The 19,274-nt window shown below is 39.1% G+C and overlaps 6 protein-coding genes across 8 annotated transcripts; 2 read left to right on the forward strand and 4 right to left on the reverse strand.

Annotated features, from left to right (window-relative positions):
• Positions 1 to 557: 557 nt before the first annotated feature.
• LOC106377051 (O-fucosyltransferase 4) lies at positions 558 to 3,873 on the reverse strand. Of its 2 annotated transcripts, XM_013817206.3 has the most exons (11): positions 3,335 to 3,873; positions 3,126 to 3,195; positions 2,882 to 2,949; positions 2,673 to 2,761; positions 2,377 to 2,574; positions 2,036 to 2,240; positions 1,758 to 1,925; positions 1,440 to 1,607; positions 1,160 to 1,350; positions 907 to 1,064; positions 558 to 822 (listed from the first exon to the last, which is right to left on the reverse strand). In XM_013817206.3, the coding sequence occupies exons 1-10, from the start codon at positions 3,740 to 3,742 to the stop codon at positions 917 to 919; spliced, it is 1,713 nt and encodes a 570-aa protein (XP_013672660.2). In that variant the 5' UTR covers positions 3,743 to 3,873; the 3' UTR covers positions 558 to 822; positions 907 to 916. The 2 variants fall into 2 exon arrangements, with proteins under 2 accessions (XP_013672660.2, XP_013672659.2); XM_013817205.3 differs by having other exon boundaries at positions 558 to 1,064; positions 3,335 to 3,872.
• A 664-nt stretch (positions 3,874 to 4,537) lies between these two features.
• LOC106377058 (10 kDa chaperonin-like) lies at positions 4,538 to 5,485 on the reverse strand. Its single transcript, XM_013817213.3, has 3 exons — positions 5,272 to 5,485; positions 5,029 to 5,168; positions 4,538 to 4,741 (listed from the first exon to the last, which is right to left on the reverse strand). The coding sequence occupies exons 1-3, from the start codon at positions 5,374 to 5,376 to the stop codon at positions 4,690 to 4,692; spliced, it is 297 nt and encodes a 98-aa protein (XP_013672667.1). The 5' UTR covers positions 5,377 to 5,485; the 3' UTR covers positions 4,538 to 4,689.
• A 472-nt stretch (positions 5,486 to 5,957) lies between these two features.
• On the reverse strand, positions 5,958 to 7,077 carry LOC106377057. The gene is made up of 4 exons (XM_013817211.3): positions 6,815 to 7,077; positions 6,647 to 6,728; positions 6,430 to 6,546; positions 5,958 to 6,265 (listed from the first exon to the last, which is right to left on the reverse strand). Exons 1-4 carry the CDS (start codon positions 6,931 to 6,933, stop codon positions 6,215 to 6,217), a joined length of 369 nt encoding a protein of 122 aa, XP_013672665.1. The 5' UTR covers positions 6,934 to 7,077; the 3' UTR covers positions 5,958 to 6,214.
• Positions 7,078 to 7,192: 115 nt separating this feature from the next.
• On the forward strand, positions 7,193 to 8,818 carry LOC106377054 (serine carboxypeptidase-like 50). The gene has a single exon (XM_022720729.2). The coding sequence runs from the start codon at positions 7,334 to 7,336 to the stop codon at positions 8,690 to 8,692; it is 1,359 nt and encodes a 452-aa protein (XP_022576450.2). The 5' UTR covers positions 7,193 to 7,333; the 3' UTR covers positions 8,693 to 8,818.
• Positions 8,819 to 13,061: 4,243 nt separating this feature from the next.
• On the forward strand, positions 13,062 to 13,625 carry LOC106374930. Its single transcript, XM_013814852.3, has one exon. It carries the CDS (start codon positions 13,106 to 13,108, stop codon positions 13,535 to 13,537), a length of 432 nt encoding a protein of 143 aa, XP_013670306.3. The 5' UTR covers positions 13,062 to 13,105; the 3' UTR covers positions 13,538 to 13,625.
• Positions 13,626 to 14,273: 648 nt separating this feature from the next.
• LOC125575040 (sulfhydryl oxidase 1-like) lies at positions 14,274 to 17,519 on the reverse strand. 2 transcript variants are annotated; one of them, XM_048782321.1, is made up of 11 exons: positions 16,910 to 17,519; positions 16,684 to 16,708; positions 16,494 to 16,586; positions 16,222 to 16,403; positions 16,024 to 16,093; positions 15,867 to 15,935; positions 15,718 to 15,794; positions 15,492 to 15,639; positions 15,362 to 15,402; positions 15,141 to 15,287; positions 14,274 to 15,063 (listed from the first exon to the last, which is right to left on the reverse strand). In XM_048782321.1, the coding sequence occupies exons 1-11, from the start codon at positions 17,125 to 17,127 to the stop codon at positions 14,535 to 14,537; spliced, it is 1,599 nt and encodes a 532-aa protein (XP_048638278.1). In that variant the 5' UTR covers positions 17,128 to 17,519; the 3' UTR covers positions 14,274 to 14,534. The 2 variants fall into 2 exon arrangements, with proteins under 2 accessions (XP_048638278.1, XP_048638279.1); XM_048782322.1 differs by having other exon boundaries at positions 16,684 to 16,779; positions 16,910 to 17,145.
• Positions 17,520 to 19,274: the final 1,755 nt, after the last annotated feature.

Here is a 19,274-nt window from a genome sequence, read left to right on the forward strand (position 1 = left end):
CTGATTATCACAAAGCGTCTTATAAGCTTCTCTTGTCTTCTTTACTATATCACCCACTTTCTCCTTACTCAATCTCTTCAAACTCGGTTTCAAGGCCTTAAGCTTCTTCGACAACCTGAATAAAGCTGAAGTCGAGTTAAACAGAGGCTCTGTCTCAGCCCAAAAATCTTCAATCACCTTAAGAAACTCTGGCATCTCCACCAATGCGTTGACAAATTTAAAAGGCTTCCTTGGCTTCATAACTTCACTCTTTATAATGATCCTACACCTTTGATGATCCGAACAACCTCCCGCTTCAAAAACACAATATGATTGAGGATATTTTCTCCACCATACCTCATTCATCAATGTGCGATCCAGCTTTTTACAAATGACTCCATTATCCCTTTTATTGCACCAAGTAAAACGAAGTCCCTGATATGTCATATCTATCATGGAACAATACTGCACCACTTCCTGAAACTCTCTCATCCCCATAGCGTCATGAAATGAATCCAAACTAGAATGCTCAATCCCATTAAGTATCTCATTATAATCCCCCAGCACAATTCAAAAGCTTACTTCGAAGAATCTATAATAGATAAAACAAAAAGGAACCGGTCAATGTACAAAAGCTTTGTTCTCCCCTAACCTACATTTATTTGTGGGCAACCCAACACTAGACACTAAATGTACAAAACGCACGGGGTGGTTCTTGGTGGGAGCTAGTCTCAGTTCCTCAGTCTAGATACATCGACTTCAACGTGTCAAAAAATCCCACACCCGTGGACAATGCTTGAGAAGGCCCTGAAGTTGCAGGCTAGTCCTCCTCTCTCTATCGCTCTGTTATGCGGATGTGTCCAAAGAATTGAAAGAATTACCAATACAATGCAACTAAACAATGGGACTAGATTCCAGAATCTCTACCAACAATGTATCAGGTGGTTGCTGTAGTTTTGTTCCTGCGGCACATACAGTCAGGGCAAGGGAATATGTAAATGGAGTCACTTGATCGTTTCAGCTCAAACCCCTTGGAGTCGCTATGAGACCTCATGTTTAACATTTGATGTTTAAAACTTCTCCAGCTGCAAGGTGAGATCAGAAAGAGTCATTGAGGGATCAACAAGATATTATAAAACCAAAAGGCATGTGTATAGGTTGAAGAGGTAAGCATCATTACCTCAACTTGGGATTGTCAAAGAGTACTGCTAACTTTCGCTTGTCTGGCCGAATCGTCTTTGAATGTCCTCCAAACAAATACCTCCGATGCCCCATGAGGAAATGAGGGAAGTTCCCTCCTTGTGTCGTCACAAACACCTCACTGTGGAGACACACTGTGTAATCTAGTGCAGCCATTCTCGAGGAGAAACTCTGAACGCAGACACATAATTTAATAAGTCTGAAAAGAATCATCACGTGGATGAGCAAACAATGGAAGATCATGGAAACCAGAAGCCTACCTTAAAAGGAGCCAGTTCTTCTTCAGACGCAAGCATCTCCTTCGTCTGAAGATTAGGGAACATCTCGAGTAGTGGAGCCATAGTTCTGTTCCCACCATATATCGGCCCAGAGGCCAGGTATATATATGTGCTTTTGTTGAAGCCCATTCCTCTAAGTATCAAACCCACCTGATAGGTTTACAAGGAAGACAACTAAACCAATAGGAACAAGCTACTCTACTACTCACATCATTCCTCACAAGGGTATCTACGGATTATTCCACAGTAGTTTCTAGGGATGAAAGAATACAGTGATATTCTCGTATAGTTTATGCTTACCTCTAAAGGAGTTAAAGGGCATTTGCCATTGAGCCTGTTAGCTCCTGGTCGTATGACGCGGCCCGGTTTTGTGAATTTCCCTTTCCAACCCCGTTCTCTCGCAGCAATCATGTCTTGTTTTTCTTGGTTGCCACCATCAAATACACAGCAAGAGAAGGCTACCATATCCTGCAAACATGTTCTTATGATATATCAAGTCTTTCACCTCAGACACAGATCTGTTTTCAGTATATACAGACTTGATATAATGAAGCGTTTCTCCTTTACAGGTAACAAACCTCTTCAAAACGAAGATGCACAGAAACGTACTTCCCAGTGTTGTTTGCACTAAGCTTCTTCATTTTCTTCACCAGTGTTTCTCCTTGGGTGAGTATTGGTTTTGCAAATCGCAAAGCTACATTATTCGCCAAACATCTAAATTTCTGAATAGCTCTTGGAGCATCAAACGAAAGTCTATTTGCAAATGGGGAAATCCTTATAACCCTGTGCCATGAAAAGACAACAAATACTTCAAGAACCTGTGTCCTAAACCAGAATCAAAGCTATATTACACAAAAAAAAACAAGGCGACTTATGGTAGTAACCAACATTAATAAGTGAAGAACACAGTGTGACTCACTTTTCTTCAAGCAGCTTTGGCAGGACTGAGTCCCGGTAATAGCTAGTGGGTGCCCAAGCTTTAACTCTGAAGTTATAGACATTTGTCAAGTTATAGTCAAAACGCTCCATTAAGTACTCAGGAACCGAATCGACCACCCGGACATCATTTGCTAAGGTACTGATAAAGTATTCTTCATCGTAGATGTCCCCAAATTTACTGCAAGAAAAGCCCTCTGTCAGAAAGTAGTTGAAAAAGGGACAACTTTGTTGAATTTAGAAGACCAAGAGAAGATAAGAAAAACTGATATCAGAAACCTCGGATCTTTCCATATGCTGTGATAGTGAAAGTTGGGAATCACAAGGGTCGCATTAAGGTAGCCTGCCACAGCAACCGCATTGCATATCTAAGCAAAACATAGTTAAGTCAATAACTTTACCTTAGACAAGGTCGCTAGACACATGCAAGAAGGCTAGGGTGAAACAAATCAGATTGACTGATAACATGAAAAGATAGACAAACCTACCGAAGTCCGCTGCTGATTCAACCCTCCATTTGCCTCAATGAATATAAAACCATTTGATTCAGGCAAAACTACAATTGTCCCCAGCAGGCGCAAAAAAAAAAAAAAGAAGAAGAAAACTTCATTAGGACAGTATAGTTCTGTTCTTCGGGCAGAGCTTCATCAGTGATATAGGTCTTCCATAACATGAAATGCTTCTCAATGCTGAAACTTATTATAACATAGAACAAGGAAAGCAATGTAATACCTCCATTAGACTTGTTCACGCATGGCTTCCACTCCACGCCTTTATACGAACGTTTCCAAATCGTTGATATCTAGAATGAATACAATGGCATCTAAAGTTAGGAAGGGATATAGCATATCAATAACAACAAGTACCTTATATATATAACAATAATATGGCAACAGAGAAGACATCAGCTAATCAAAAAAAAAAACAGAGGCAAACCTCACCGCATCAGCCGTGGCATTATCGGCGTCAATCACGGCGCGGAGCTTAGCGTAAACCTGAGGGCTCCTGTAGACAGATCCGGGGGCGGGACGGCGATGGATGGTGGGACCCGCGTCAAACGACGCCGTGCGCATGTGAAAGAGCATACAGGAGATGTATATTACAGGAGCGAAGAGTAGAATTCTCCGATGACGCCGGAGGATAACCGATAAGACGATCCAAGAGATTCGTTGAACGAAGGTTTGATTCGCCTGTGAGGTCGATTTAGACCGGGGGAGACTAGGCGACGGCGGCGAAGAAGGGGAAGAGTGGGAGCTTCCCGGGAGCCGGATTTGAATCGACGGATCTCTCTCCGCCTGGGAGATCATGGCTTTCCCTCCTCCTTCGTCAACGCCGTGCGTCGTTATCATTACATCCTTGCATTGTGACAGTGGCAGGTGGCAAACGCCAATTGGGTTAATTAATCCCCGGCGGTGGAGAAACTGTGACGTTAACGGAGAAGTATTTATATATATATATTTATTGTACACTCGTGCGGTGGAAGCGTGGTCGATTCGATCACATGCACTTTGATATGTGTTTTAACTTTTAAGTTCTACGATTCTCTCTCTTTTTTTTTTTTGAACAATTTCTTTCTACGATTCTTTTCATTTCCTTTTCAATGGAAAACTCTAATTGAATGCATTGGTTTCGGTTTATGGTAATTTGTATTATATAGAAACCACTCAGGACAAAGACGTACACATTAATATGCTTCCAAGATATTTTGATAATTAACACAAACAAACTATTTGCCGTACTGCAGCTAAGACAAGACTATACTATAATAATAACACACACCTAAACGACCAACCAGAACCCTTTTGTCTATTCTTTTGCTTTTTGAAAGCAATTCGAAAAGGAGAAATAACACAGATGGCACCAGTTTGCAAACTCTAAAACTCGACCTGATTCAATTGACAAAATGTAATGATGTCAAAGCCATAGAAACAAATCAAGCAGTCAAATAAGCTAAATTTCTAGTTATAAATCCAGTAATGAAATTCGTTGACAAAAAAATATATGATCGAGAGAATACGCACATTCAAGCAAGTCATCATCAGATCACGGAAGAAAGTAACAAAAGGATTGGAATCACAAGATGCAACAGTCAAGTTAACTTCTCTTAAGACTGATGACATTTTGGAAAAACTGGAACTACTCGGTGGGATTAAGATAGTCCATTTAAGGTAAAATTTCAATGACACGTCCAACCACATTCAAAGATAAAACTAAACTCTTATAAATAACTTGTTTCTTCTCTTCCCATAAGATAAAACACAAACAAGACCGCCGCTTGCAGCTCTACTTAGCCTTCTCAATCTTCGTGCAACGTCCCCAAGACGTCCTCATCCCGGAAGAGATGGTACCTGCATCCATCCCCAAAAAAACAACAGTTTTGAGTTCAATTCGCACATATGCAGCTGTAATTGCCATTCTATTCTCCTGATCACGAGATTTTCCACTAACCAGGCATTCAATTACTCAATACGAGTAACATAATTTCCAAATTCTTCACGATGTTACAGACAAATTCTCTATATTTTCATATCTAATTACCAGACATGAGGGATGCTTTTAACAGTTATCACATTTACTAATGATCTGATAAAGCAATCTGCAATGTCAATTTAAGAAGAAAGCTGGTTTAACTTACTCCTTCTCGCCGAGCTTGACCTGAGTGCCGCCGTACTCTGGAAGAAGAACAGTGTCACCTTCCTTGACAGAGACCGGAATCAATTTCCCGTCCTTATCCCTTGATCCAGGTCCCACTGCTATCACCCTGCCTGAGTTCAGCTGTAAATCATCAAGAGAAGCTCATCGTTTATAACATCTCTTGAAATCTAAATCAAATCAGAAGATCAGATCGGTAAAAAGAAATAAACGCTAGTATTATTACCTTGGAGGCTTTCTCAGGGAGGAGGATGCCACTCTCAGTTTTAGCAGGCTGGATGACTCTCTGCACCAGGATGCGGTTGAACGTTGGGATCAGACGCTTCATCATTTCTTCTCTCTGGGGCTGAGTCTGAGGAATTCTAGGGCTTTTAAGCAGACGGAAGACGGAATGTTCTAGATAGCAGGTTGGGAGAAAAAGAGCCAAGGGTTTAGGGTTTATTTGCACCTTCTTGGGCCTGTAATTAGTTTATGGGCCTAGATCATTTCTTGCTAGCCAAGTTCTTTCCATTGCTGCAACGACTGGTAATGGAATGAAATAAAAACGGACTCAGCAAGCCCATCATGCCCACTGATTCAAGATATTTATGTTTCAATCCTGAGTTCTGACTATCATCTCCTTTTGCTCAATCCACTCCTAATTATATGTGGATTTATAGACACTATCTGGTTGAGATGAAATCCATCAATGGCAACGAGACAGAATCATGTATAGAAACATTTGCAAATAAACAGATTAGATGATATAGATGAAATATCATTAGGGGAGGGGAATACTTAGTAAAGGGAGCTAATCATGGAGTTGGAGTTGGTTGGCAGGAGTTCAATGCTGGCACATGAACTTTTTTCCTTATGTATATAATTTTATAAGTAGAAACAACCCTTAGATTTGTACTAATTACTACAAGAAAATATAAAATCAGTCGGGGATTGTATACTCTTAGTCAATCAAAATGTCTGCCTGCTTTTGCCTTGTACAACAAATCAAGGTCTGATCTTACAGTGTGTTTATTACATTGGTGCGCGTATATGCCATGCTCAATACACCAAGACATATTCTTATCTTTCTTGGTGGGAGACTCAAAGAGGAAAGAGTTGGACTTTGCAGTAACAAGATTAGGTACACAGCAGAAAACCGGAGTTGTTTTATAATCCATCAACGCCTCCCTCTAGCCACTTCCATCGAGCTGGCCTTGAGAAAGAAGGTGAGCCATGTATTGCTGCATTTACAAACAACGAACTCATCACTTACTTGGTTTTGTATTCAAACAACCATTTCTATTAACACATGGCACACAAGAAAGTCAAAACACAACATCATCCGCACTATATAAACTAAGTCAAGAAGTCAAGTTAAGACCATAGAGAGATTTAAGAAACATACAGAGTGGTAAACGTATGGAGACTTTCCCTGGCGTTCAAAATGCTTAGCCATTATACGGAACTCAACAGGACCCCAATCCTCAGATTCATAGCAGTTCCCAAGCGCCGCTTTGTACAGCTTTAACACCAAACCAATTGCAAATCAATTTCCATCACTAAGAACAAATCAACTCGAAAAGACACAAGTCAAATGTCTCTGTCAATAAACGAGGACTCACCTTAGCTGTGTCGGTCAGAAGTTCGGTACCGGCAGGGTACGATGCATAGAACTGATCGCCCCTTGAGAATCCAGCTCTTGTCCTACAAAACAATCGCAATTTAAAAAGCAAGAACAACCAAATTAAGAAAATGTAGATCCGAGGTTCAGCTTTGAAGAAGTTTATTACGTGTTGTTTGTATAGAAGAATGTAAGGGCGGCAGTGAAGCTGTAGAACCCAGCGTAAGAGACGACCCGTCGTAGCTTCTGGATCTTTAGAATCTCATTGCATACATCCAAAATCATCATCCTAACCCTCGAAAAATCCAACTCACATCCAAGTAACCTGTGGAAATTCTCTCAGGTATTATATCGAACACGTTGTGATCACATTCTTAAAAGTAGCACAATCACAATTAGTAAAGCCTTTTATTTGTCCAGCCTCTTTGTGGGCCTAACGAAGCCTTTTTAAGTTTTTATATTGCGTCACTAACTTTTTACTATGAAAAGCATACCCAAAATAAAAATGTTAAAAAGTAATAATTTATTCATGTTTATGCAATTTAGGTTAGTAACCACGTGTTGCTATAAAATAATACTAAAAATGTTGGTAGCCACGTTACAAGACAAACACAAAACGACAAAAGTAAGTATTGCAGTCAAATAATACAAAGCTATCTTTATGTAAAACCACGAGCTAGTGGCAATAATGAAGCACGTCCCTACACTCTTCCTCTTGCTCTCCACTCTCCTCCTCGCCGTCTCCGTCGAGTCTCTACCGCCTCCACTGTTTCCCGATGAAGCTCTACCCACTAAATCCGGTTACCTCCCGGTTAAACCCGCCCCAGGCTCCTCCATGTTCTATACCTTCTACGAAGCCCAAAAGCCAACTACAACTCTCACCGACACTCCACTTCTCATTTGGCTCCAAGGTGGGCCAGGCTGCTCTTCCATGATTGGCAACTTCTACGAGCTTGGCCCTTGGCGAGTAGTTTCACGCGCCACCGAGCTAGAACCCAACCCCGGCGCCTGGAACCGCTTATTCGGCTTACTTTTCTTGGATAACCCCATCGGAGTCGGATTCAGCATCGCCTCTTCAAAACAAGACATACCAACAAATCAGAGACAGATGGCAGAGCAGCTATACGCAGCTCTCGTGGAGTTCATCGAGCAGAACCCAGGTTTCGAACACCGACCGGTTTACATAACCGGCGAGAGCTACGCCGGGAAGTATGTCCCGGCCATTGGTTACTATATCCTCAGAGAAAAGCCCAATGGGAAGGTTAATCTAAAAGGCCTTGCCATAGGAAATGGGCTAACCGACCCGGTAACCCAAATCCGCACCCATGCGGTCAACGTCTATTACTCGGGCCTGGTCAACGCAAAACAGAGAGAAGCGCTGGAGATAGCTCAAGAGATATCAATATCTCTCGTGAAGGCTCAGAAATGGCGTGAAGCAGCAGATGCTAGACTCCAACTATTAACGCTACTAGGCAACATGACGGGACTCGCGACGCTCTACAACACCGCGCGAATGATACCGTACAGGACGGACCTAGTGGTGGACCTCATGAACCAGAGGGAGGCGAAACGGGTATTGGGAGTTAGCGAAACGATGCGTTTTGAGGAATGCAGCGATGAAGTGGAAGAGGTTTTACGAGGAGACGTGATGAAGAGCGTGAAGTTCATGGTGGAGTACGCGGTGGAGAGGACCAACGTGTTGTTGTACCAAGGTATGTTGGATCTAAGAGACGGCGTCGTTTCGACTGAGGAGTGGATGAAGACTATGAACTGGTCGGGGTTGGGGTTGTTTTTGACGGCTGAAAGGAGAGTGTGGAAAGACGGTAACGGTGATGTCGCGGGCTACGTACAGAGGTGGGGGAATTTGTCACACGTGGCGGTTTCAGGAGCGGGGCATTTCGTTCCGACAGATAAAGCTGTTAACTCGAGGGATATGATTGAAGCTTGGGTTCTGGGAAAAGGTCTGTTCGGTGGTGAGGATGGACGTCAGACATTAACGTCAAATGTTTTAGAGTCCAAGTCCAATAGATTTGATTCTGAAAATTGAGTGAAATATCTACCGTACTAGTTGAGTTGTGTAACACTGAATAAGATTCTGATTCTAGTTGTTTTGTAATTTTTCATTGTACGTGCAATTGATCATTATGTTCTCAAAGTATTTACTTTCGTGGGCCAATCATTGGCCTGATATATGAAATTTTATCGAGATTTAAAATTAACAAACCAAACGGTGGTTGAAAAATAATAAGTTTAAAGAAAACTCAATTTAATCCTACTATATAAAAAGAGCTAAATCCTAGCTTTTCTAAAGGTGCCACAAGGGCAAAATAATCTCTACCTATTAAACTGTCATGTCACTAGCGGGCTGGGCTTCAAATTAAAATTGCAATAAAAGATTTGGATTTCGATGTCGCTTACAAAATTTTTGGTTTGTCTACGATTTGCCGGTGAGCCAAGTAAAGAAAAATCTCGCAGCCCAACCCATTAACCCAAATCGCCGTCTTCGTAAAACTATTTCCTTCGGACATCCTACTATATAAAAGGAGCTAAATCCTAGCTTTTCTAAAGGTGCCACAAGGGCAAAATAATCTCTACCTATTAAACTGCCATGTCACTAGCGGGCTGGGCTTCAAATTAAAATTGCAATAAAAGATTTGGACTTCGATGTCGCTTACAAAATTTTCGGTTTGTCTACGATTTGCCGGTGAGCCAAGTAAAGAAAAATCTCGCAGCCCAACCCATTAACCCAAATCGCCGTCTTCGTAAAACTATTTCCTTCGGACATCCTACTATATAAAATGAGCTAAATCCTAGCTTTTCTAAAGGTGCCACAAAGGCAAAATAATCTCTACCTATTAAACTGCCATGTCACTAGCGGGCTGGGCTTCAAATTAAAATTGCAATAAAAGATTTGGACTTCGATGTCGCTTACAAAATTTTCGGTTTGTCTACGATTTGCCGGTGAGCCAAGTAAAGAAAAATCTCGCAGCCCAACCCATTAACCCAAATCGCCGTCTTCGTAAAACTATTTCCTTCGGACAATTACTTATTTCAACTGTCAAACTATTTTCTTTTGAATTTTCTATTTATTCAGATAATTTATTATTTCTTCTGTTTTCTTTAACAATGTGTGAACCGGCTAAGTTTCCTTTCATCTTAAAATTGTCCGCCCAAGATAACACAACCCCTTCATTTCATACACAGTCACTATAAATTTCTAAAAAAAAAGCCTAAATTCTACTATCAAACCCACCCAACAAATTTACAACTACCAGTTCCAATTACTCATGGTTCGACCTCATTCAAATAATTATGGGCCAGCCTACTTTAATTTTTAAATAACCATGTCAATAATATTTAAAAAAAACAAACAAACCATAACTATGTTCACTTCAAAAAAATATAAAATTAATAAAAGATGGGCAATACAAAATAATTATCATTCTTATTTGTGTAGAACATGCAGCAGAAGATCAAAACAATTGGGACGACACCCTCGAACCGCATCCAATAATCGTTAGGATCATTAGGATGTGGCCCATCACAAATCACAAAAATAAAAATGCTTTCTAGGAACAATTTTCATTTGTCTTGACATTCAGGTTTGTCTTAAAAATACTTACTTTCAATTATTCCAACTACATTTCAAATAATGGCTTTTAACCACTAAACATGAACAAATAATGGAAGGGATGGTGTCTGTTTCTACGTCTGACACAATCTACCAACGCTTCGAGAAAGAGAAAATTTATCATATTAGATATTTTAATCTTCTTCCCAATAACCAACAGTACAGGCTTACCGTTCAACCATACATAATCAATATCAATGAGACAACAATTATTACACTGATTCAAGAAAACATTTCACCGATTCCTTCATACATATTCCGGCTCCAACGCTACCACCAGTTGATCAGCTTAGCAAATGCAACCAACTTCCTCCCAAAAAAAACCAATAGCTCTCTCACATACAAATAAATACTAAATTTTTGTCCCTAAAACCAAATTATTCCTACAGATGTTGTTGGCCGCATATGCTTCATCTAAGGAAGTGATTTATATAACTACTACACATATTCAAAAATCATCATTGGATTGCGTTTAGACATGTACTAACTTTTTATTAAATAATAATTGATTTACAACTAAACAAAATATAATACAATAATTATTTGTAGATCAAAATTGGTACGTCTAACTTTATGGGACAAGGAAGCGTCGAATTTCAGGGAGTTAAATCACATATATACCAGGAAAAACCAAATTGTAATCATCACAAGTATCATTCCACGGTTACATGAAGGTAATAAACTAAACATAAAGTTTATGTCAAAATAAATGCTTACATATATTTGACTTTTTCAGGAAAACTATCACTCACAACCACATCTGGATCCCGCTTCTACTTGACAACGATATTGGTATCATATAACGCTTACAAAAGAGGAATAAACTGATATCCTAAGCCTCATAGCAAACGACACCAGCCAACTTTTAAAAAATTTACGTTACCACTTCCTATGTCAATTAAATAGGCACACTCAAATACTATTTTCTCTTACGAATATTGAATTCCTCAAAACAATTTATTATTCAAAAACTATGTCAACGTCTTCGCATTATAAAATAAACAAAACATAACTTATCCTTTCAGAAACTTCACAACTCTCAATTTTAATTGAACTGGACTTTTATTAAACATGTAATCCGCGCGAAGCTTGGACACCGACCCTAGTTGATTATAAGAACAAAAGCATGTAATGGCGATTGGAGGCGGGATTGTGATAAGAGATTCAAAGTGGAGAGTAGAAACTACTCAACACAAAGAAAGCACATAAGAACCCGTACTATGAAGCCATTTTATCGTTTTAGGGAAGAAGAAGCAAGGGCACCCCGTAGAAAACCTACGAGTATTTCAGAGCTATTGATCAAATCTCTCCCCTTATTGTTTATTTCGCTTCATTCCCGGATTCATTTTTTTCCAGCAGAGAAACATCACAACAACGAAGAAAATGAAATCTTATGTCTAATCGTTCCGACAACTCCGACAAAATAAAACATACACCGATGCCTCTATGATAAGATTGGAACCTAAACACGGCTCTGTTTCCATCGGTGAAACTTGCAGATTTTATAATGCGATCGCAGGACAGCGCTAGGGCTTACGATACTCGCTGAAGCTGGGCTTACATTAAATTGAGTTTGAAGTTAGAGTAAACTAGCCCATTGGGGTTCATTGTAAACTACGTTTCCATCGTTTGATTGACATTGACTCAATAGTCAATACGCTCATCAAACTAAAAATCGGCAAATCATCACTTAACTAAAACAATTTAAAAAAAAATGATTTATACAATCCGAATTGATTTAAACTATTTAATATCAATTTAAACCGTTTTATATCAGTTATGATCGATTTAAATTTTGTTCAAAATGTTAAATTAAGTTTAAACATGGATGACTGATTGATTAAAATGTAAAAAAAAATTGGAATTTTTTTTTTAACGATGGATTCATTCAATCAAAGTTTGAGCAAAATGACTCAAACCAAGGCAAGCCTCAAAGAGAGTACAAAGGTTTCAAAGAACCAAACAAAAGAAACAACAGAAAACATGAGGAAAGTAGAATTTAGTCCGTATAACTTTTTGATATAGATGAATCTAAAATGTAGTTGTAAATATTAAATAAGCAATGAATAAAAGAAAGATATTCCTACGTCATAGATACAAACCAAAATTAAAACACTTGCTATACCCCCAATCAATCACCTCACTGGTAGTACAAATTTACAAATTTGTCTACTTGTTCTGTATATCTAATTATTCATCAAAATAGTATTATAATCAAATGAAACCACTAAAATAATCAATAATTAGTTGACGGTAACCGGATGGTGATTTCTTGAACATTGATCATCAAGAAGCACGATTCATCCCCTTCTCTATTATTTCTTAACTCAATGGCTGCTGGCTGCTGCTACAATAAAATATGACCATGATTATGTTAATCATTAGGGGGCAACCGTTTCGTACGTTAAAAATCACATAAACAAATTAGAGGTCAATGGTCATATAATTATTGGTTCTTGATGCAATTAATAATGAAGAACGATATAGTTCCAAATTAACTTCGATCATCCTTTTCTCTTCTTCGGAGCTTCATGTGTGTTTGATGTGTACGTGACTATAATCTTGAATGTCCGACCGTGTCCTCAGATTTGTAAAAGACGTGTACCTGATGAAATCGATAAGTGAAACTGGCAGGAACATGAGAAATGTGGTCCTATCAATACTACGATAAGGCAACGCGTAAAATCATTTTTATTTCTTAAAGCCAAAGTAATCTTTGTCCGTTTTATATCAAAACAAAAACAAAATTATTCGAAAACTTCCCTTATAAATAATGTTACCCAATCCGTCAACTTGTCTCCTGAGAACAAGAACAAAAAAAAAAAAGAAATGGAACGCACACTGATCTCATCGTCACCATTCAGGTTCCACCCTTTGACGACGTCACACAGAATCGCCACCATAACTAAGAGGAGAAAACAAACCACCGTGTGTTGCGACTACTACTACCAAGGAGGACGAGTGGTGGACGAGAACATGGTGGTTCTTAGGAAACGGATCCATGAGATGAAGATGGTTGAACGAAACTACGAACCTCCTTCCCACTGGATGCAGTGGGAGAAACGTTTCTACTGCAGCTACGACGCTACTATATGTGACGCTCTCTGTATCCTCCAGACTTTCCTCATGAACTCTCGTCCCAGCGTGGCGTTTGGAACATTGTTTCTCATCTTTGTCAGCGTTCCCGTCTCCACTGCTTTCTTTGCGTTTCGCATCTTTGACATTGTTCTTTGGCTTATGAGTGCCATTCACGCAGGATGATCGTGTATAGTGCGTTAATATATGTGTTTATATTTTCTTATAGTTTATTGTATCGTTACCTAAGATAACAAGAATCCTATTTTTGATATGGTTTGGGGAAACAGAGTAGTAGATATATAAAAGAGAAAGATCAAAAGAGTGATATATATAAGAGATCATAGACAATACGGAGACTAATGTTTCAAGAGAGTAACCAATTGATTTTGTATATTATATTATCCATTAAATTCAAATAAGCTTCTAGAATATGTTTCCAAACGAACAACTTCAACCAAATATTTCTGTTTCATATTTTGACTTTGTTAAATTCTTTGTATTCCTCTCTATCCATTCATAGATGCTTCTCTCCTCACTTTGGCTTTTTTTTTACAAGGCTGATCAACCTGTGCCCATAAAAAGTCAATGTTAAAGCCACACATATATAGTCTTGCATGCATATACGATCTTGAAAACTTGAAGTACATCTTTTGACGAATCCGGCCACAAGATGTCAGAGAAGTCTTCCTCATGGACATGGAAATGGAGAAATTATTTTGATCTTCACACAGTGTGTTTTGTAGTGATCTCACATTGTAGATGTGAGTGGTGCCACTCTGAGGCTTCCAGGGGTTGTGGAGCATGGGTTTCTGGACATGCTTCCATTGTGAAGGTAAGCTTAATGTTAATATCATCAACAAAGAGTTGGTTTAGAAGGAAAAACAATTTTGATGATGTTGGTTTAGAGTTTGGACTATGGTGGCCACCAAAACAGAATTTTATATAATATATAGATATAAAAAATCTAAATGTATATAATTCCAAAATCGAAGAGAAGAATCTATACAATCTGTAAGAGAAGAGAAAAAGAGAACTGAGGCAGGCGACTTTGGCATCTCAACCTCAAATGTCTTTGTATCTGTTGTCTGTAAGTTGCAACAAAAAGCAAAGCTCAGCTTCAGTTCCAGCTAATTCCTCTCCATTGTCAAAAACATATGAGCTACTTTCCTCTGTTAAATTATTATCTCTCCTTTTCCCTCTCGCTTTCATTGTTACTGAACGTGTTCATAACCATAAAGTTACTGTTATATCTCTTTAGATAGTGCGGATTGTGATAGTACTTCCGGTTCTTCTGCTGCGTCCTCCAGTAGCATGCAAGCGCCCCAAACGCGCAGCTAGCAAGCGCTATGGCCAACGCAGCTCCCACCGGCACAACTAGAGCGTTGGTGGGAACCGCCATTTCCTCTGCAGCTGCTGCAACAACCACCTCCTCCTTGCTGCTCCCACCGTCACCGTTTTTCTTGTGAGAGGACACCAGTTTCTCTCCGTAGTACTTCTTCAAGAACTTGTAGACTTCATCGTGATCCCAGTCGGTGCTCGAAAGGTAACACGGCGGGCAAAGCTGCTTCGGCGGCCATATCATCTTCGGGAACTTGGGGTCTCCTGTTCCGAGAGAGGCCTCGTCTTTCTTGAGCCTCTCGTTGACCTTGTTGTGAGCGCTCCACAGCCACAAGACGATGTCACGTGACTTCTTAAACGGAGTTTTCACGCTGTCAAAATGAAAAAGAAAAAACACATTGAGCTGTTAAATGAGCCAACACTGGGAGGACCTCTCTCTCTTCTTTACCTTAAGCACATGTCGTGAAAATGCTGGCGGCATTCATCACACATGAAGAAGTTGTTGATGAAATCACAGACGGCTGTGAATGCAAACTGGCTTTCTCCATCTTCGATCCTCACGGAAAGTGAATGCATCATGATCCATAATCCGCAGCTGCAGACAAACAATTTTTAAAAGAGTTCAATTACTCTTGCTTGAATCTAAAGATCCTGTTTTCAAAACACTACCTGAATCCTCTAGTTTCGTTCTTGCTGCCACGGCAAAACATCTGGCGATGCAAATATAAAATGGGAGAATTAGATATCTCTGCGTTTAAGGGAAAACATTAAAAAAGCAAAAGTTGTTAGGCTCACTCACGTAATATCCACGCGGAAGATCCTTTCCACATATATGGAAGCTTCGTAGGGTATTGTTTTTCACTGCAGAATCATGGCCATAAGAGCATTCGCCTAACGGACACAGATCATCAAAGTTCACGAGTATTTCAGCACTTCCTTTACGACATCTATGGAAGATGTAACAGTTGATCAGGCATGAGAGAAAAGAGTGAGCAAGAAAACGTAGAAGATGGATATTTTGTTACCTTCTTGAAGGATGATGTGGCACTAAAAGCTGCAGGAACCTGACAAACGAAGTGCTGGTTTCAGATGACTTGATTGCCTGTGGTCATCATTCAACAAAGGTGAAAGGGATTATACTTGCATACAACAAAATCCAAAAGACTTGGTCTACCTTATGTGACAAAATGATATCAAAAGCTTCTTCGGTTGCTTCCTCAATGTCATATAAAGCCTGAGAAATCTGTTGATAAATCAACAAACCAGCTCTATTTAGTTTCTTAGAATACTATTATTAGCAAAAGTGGGGGCAGAACAAAATTCTAAGAGACCTGTTCATGGTCAGACATATTAGGCAGGAGATGATCGTTTCCAAATTTTTGATCATCCAAGCCATAAGAACTGCACAACATTTAACAGAAAACAGATTAGCCAACTATAACATAGAGAGAAATAGATTTGCTGGAACTAAAAGCACAGTAGATATGACTTCACTGTAAAAAATTTAAAAGCTTTCAATGCATGTTTACCTGCCTATCTGCTTGTTAATCCAGCTCAGCAAAAGATCAGAAGTGCGCCAATCATCCATTAGGATTATCTCACTTTTATCTTGCTTAGGACCCCAGCTGCCACCAACGAACTTTCTGGGAGGGGCCCAAAAGAGCACAGGATAATGAGTAATGGAGAACTTGTCACAGAGCTTCACATTCATCTGCGCTGCCATGAAAATCACAACCAAACCAATTAGAATAAATTGCATTTACACAGCCCACGATTCAGTATTCAATCCCCAAGTAAGTACCTTTACTGCGCAATCAACACGGGCCATTAAAACGAGGCCAGGATGTACAGCGTCTGGTCCATTGAAGAGCCTTGCGACTTTTTCATAATGCGGCTGACACAGTTCCCAAAACGGCATTTTGAATACAAACACAAGTTGATAAGACAAAGACATTGAATAACCAAAAAGAGAGGGAGGGCATTGTCTGTACCTTGTAGTTTCTACATGCAGGACACCTTGAAGAATCCATCATCAATTTAGCCACAGACAGAACAATGATCAATGTCAGTCACGGCACAAACCAAGCCTTTTCACAATTCATACATTCGAATATTAAAGTTTAGTTCTTTCTGAATAAATCTCAAATATTTTTAATTCAGTAGAAACCAATTAAAAATAAAAATAAAAATGGAAACTTTGTTCAGACAGAAGATCACCAGTGAGCGAAGAACTCCAAAACGGCGTATTTGGCGGGGGTGTCTCGGAAGACTGAATCAAAGTTGGTAGCGTTCAATTCAAAGGCGTTATCTTTCTGATCATCGGCGATGGCATTGCCGATGTCTCGGAGAATCGAACGCGATCCCGGGGAAAACGACGCCGTAGCTTCAAGGCTCACCAAACCCACGAACATTAGCAGGTGTGTCAACACAGACATGATCAAATCCAGTTGAGTATGGTAACCTGATCCGAAAGCTCGAGACTTTTTTTTCTTCAAAGTATCTTACTTTTTCCTTTGTATGGAAGTTTCACTTGATTAACGAAGGAGAGATGAAGCGTTACAGAGGGAAGAAGATCTAAGAGAAACTGAGCTTCCCTCGCTTCCGTTGAGCTTTGACCGGCGTCGATCGATAGTTGTTGTTCTCCGACTACTTTCATAATGGGATTACTAGGCCCATTACTATTTAAGCCCATTATATTTAAAACCCATTAAAAAGATTAATGAATTGGTTGGACATGTACTTGCTGGCTGTTGTGTAACGGCTGAGTCAGCATAATCTTCGAAAAATCGACAGTGCTTCCAACCACAAGTCAACACCATCTCACACATTAACAATTTATCATATACGGATATTCCCCCTTTATACTGGTACTAGGTCTTTTTCCGGGCTACGCCCGGGTTCTGGACAAATATATTTGTATCTAATATATATATATATATATATATGCATATATATTGTGGACATATAAATCCAAATATTATTTTATCTTATATATTATGGATTCTCATGAAAAAAATTGTTGAACAAATGATCAACCTTTGTTTTTAATTTAGTTATTGAATTTTTTTACTAACAATCAAGTTCTTACTTAGAATCTATATGACTTGATGCCGCTAAAAATGATGGCATGATAACTGATGTTGTTAGAAGCTCTTGGATGTATGTATTATTTTTTGGTTATAAAACAGTTAAGTCTCTTCAGAATTGAAAGGTAAATTCGTTGTTTTAAGTTTCTCCGAAATCCGTATGATAAAGATCAAATTTCTTGTACACTCATGCATAATTTCGTTGTCTTCAAACTCAACAATATCTCTCTTGTTTCTTTTCTTTGCTACCACATCTCTTTCGTGGACATTGATCCTGCAAAGAGGATACAATATATGCATGTGTTATATTTGAAGTCATGTTTTTTCTTTTATACTCCTATATTTTGGGTTGATGTGTTTGTGTTTGCTTTGTTTTATACTTTTCATGTCATGAGTAGTTGCTGTAAGATTCTAGTGTCAGTACTCAGTAGCAACCGTAATCCACCATAATGCATTCATTTGGTTGATTGTATATCCACCCGGTCCAAAAGCTATTCATATGCATCCATTACTTTGTATCCCACCATTGGAACCCATATCTCTCTCTCTTTTGTGATTTTGTTAAGGGATATCTTCAACATGTTAATGGCAAGTAACCAAGCAAGTCTCAGCATCATTCGTTCAATGTTACATTAAGAAAATAGCTGCTATACAAATATGAACATGTAGCATTAGAGAAAAAAAAAAAAACAGCAATCTCACACAGGAATAAGCAACATTTTTGTCATCCAGAGAACTTCTATTGAGCAGAGAGGCATTTCTGTCAGTATTTTCAGAAATATGTAGTGATGGACAGCCTGAGCAACAATCAGATCAGCTGATATTCCCAAGTTCTTATCCCAAGATTCCTTCATGAATGGCGACCATTTACTATCTCTTAGTCCATAACCGTTGAACACAGTCCAAAATCCTTGAACCGCATAGCTAGCGCAACTTTGGCGGAGTTTATTCTTTGACCTCTAAACAGATCAATATTGAAACCCTTTTCTTCACCAAGCATGACTCGAGATGAATCATCAGAATCTCCGCCCAGTAGGACGTGCAGAGCAACAGCTTCAGCTTTTGTTGTACAACACATTCTTAACTTTTGAGATCTATATCACTTATAAGTATACACACATCTAATGCATTGGCTCTTTTGTTGTATTCTCTTATATATATATATATGTATCTTTATTTTTCCAAGATAAAATATTTCATTAATTGTACTCGAATTGAAAAAAAAAAAAAGTTGAATGGACTTGCTTTCTTTGTACCAAAGCAGATTCAGTTTGGTTCACAGTTTGTGTTTTGAAACCAAATTTGGATGCGGCAAATGTGCCATTGCATTGCTTTGGTGATGACATTGAGGAAGGGGTCCTGGTCTCTTGTAACTTTAGTTGTTTCTCAAACATCATCTGTAGGCACTGCCCTGTTTTTCAAACTGTAATTGCAAGGACCATTGTATCTGGGGCATATAAATTAAACAACATCAAATTATAGGACTAATACTCTCT

The sequence above is a fragment of the Brassica napus genome, chromosome A6 (genome assembly GCF_020379485.1).
Source record: "Brassica napus cultivar Da-Ae chromosome A6, Da-Ae, whole genome shotgun sequence".
NCBI lineage: Eukaryota > Viridiplantae > Streptophyta > Magnoliopsida > Brassicales > Brassicaceae > Brassica > Brassica napus.

Excerpts from the sequence above, each read along its gene's own strand:
- LOC106377051 (XM_013817206.3), bottom strand. The coding sequence starts at position 3,742 with ATGATAACGACGCACGGCGTTGACGAAGGAGGAGGGAAAGCCATGATC. Across the intron at positions 2,950-3,125 it reads CGTGAACAAGTCTAATGGAG|TTTTGCCTGAATCAAATGGT; the intron begins GTATTACATTGC and ends GGACAATTGTAG. Across the intron at positions 2,762-2,881 it reads TGAATCAGCAGCGGACTTCG|ATATGCAATGCGGTTGCTGT; the intron begins GTAGGTTTGTCT and ends TGTTTTGCTTAG.
- LOC106377058 (XM_013817213.3), bottom strand. The coding sequence starts at position 5,376 with ATGATGAAGCGTCTGATCCCAACGTTCAACCGCATCCTGGTGCAGAGA. Across the intron at positions 5,169-5,271 it reads TCCCTGAGAAAGCCTCCAAG|CTGAACTCAGGCAGGGTGAT; the intron begins GTAATAATACTA and ends GATGATTTACAG. Across the intron at positions 4,742-5,028 it reads GTCAAGCTCGGCGAGAAGGA|GTACCATCTCTTCCGGGATG; the intron begins GTAAGTTAAACC and ends GGATGGATGCAG.
- LOC106377057 (XM_013817211.3), bottom strand. The coding sequence starts at position 6,933 with ATGATGATTTTGGATGTATGCAATGAGATTCTAAAGATCCAGAAGCTA. Across the intron at positions 6,547-6,646 it reads TTCTGACCGACACAGCTAAG|CTGTACAAAGCGGCGCTTGG; the intron begins GTGAGTCCTCGT and ends TTGGTGTTAAAG. Across the intron at positions 6,266-6,429 it reads CTCCATACGTTTACCACTCT|CAATACATGGCTCACCTTCT; the intron begins GTATGTTTCTTA and ends TTGTAAATGCAG.
- LOC106377054 (XM_022720729.2), top strand. The coding sequence starts at position 7,334 with ATGAAGCACGTCCCTACACTCTTCCTCTTGCTCTCCACTCTCCTCCTC.
- LOC106374930 (XM_013814852.3), top strand. The coding sequence starts at position 13,106 with ATGGAACGCACACTGATCTCATCGTCACCATTCAGGTTCCACCCTTTG.
- LOC125575040 (XM_048782321.1), bottom strand. The coding sequence starts at position 17,127 with ATGTCTGTGTTGACACACCTGCTAATGTTCGTGGGTTTGGTGAGCCTT. Across the intron at positions 15,640-15,717 it reads CCACATCATCCTTCAAGAAG|ATGTCGTAAAGGAAGTGCTG; the intron begins GTAACAAAATAT and ends CATCTTCCATAG. Across the intron at positions 15,064-15,140 it reads TTTCACGACATGTGCTTAAG|CGTGAAAACTCCGTTTAAGA; the intron begins GTAAAGAAGAGA and ends TCATTTTGACAG.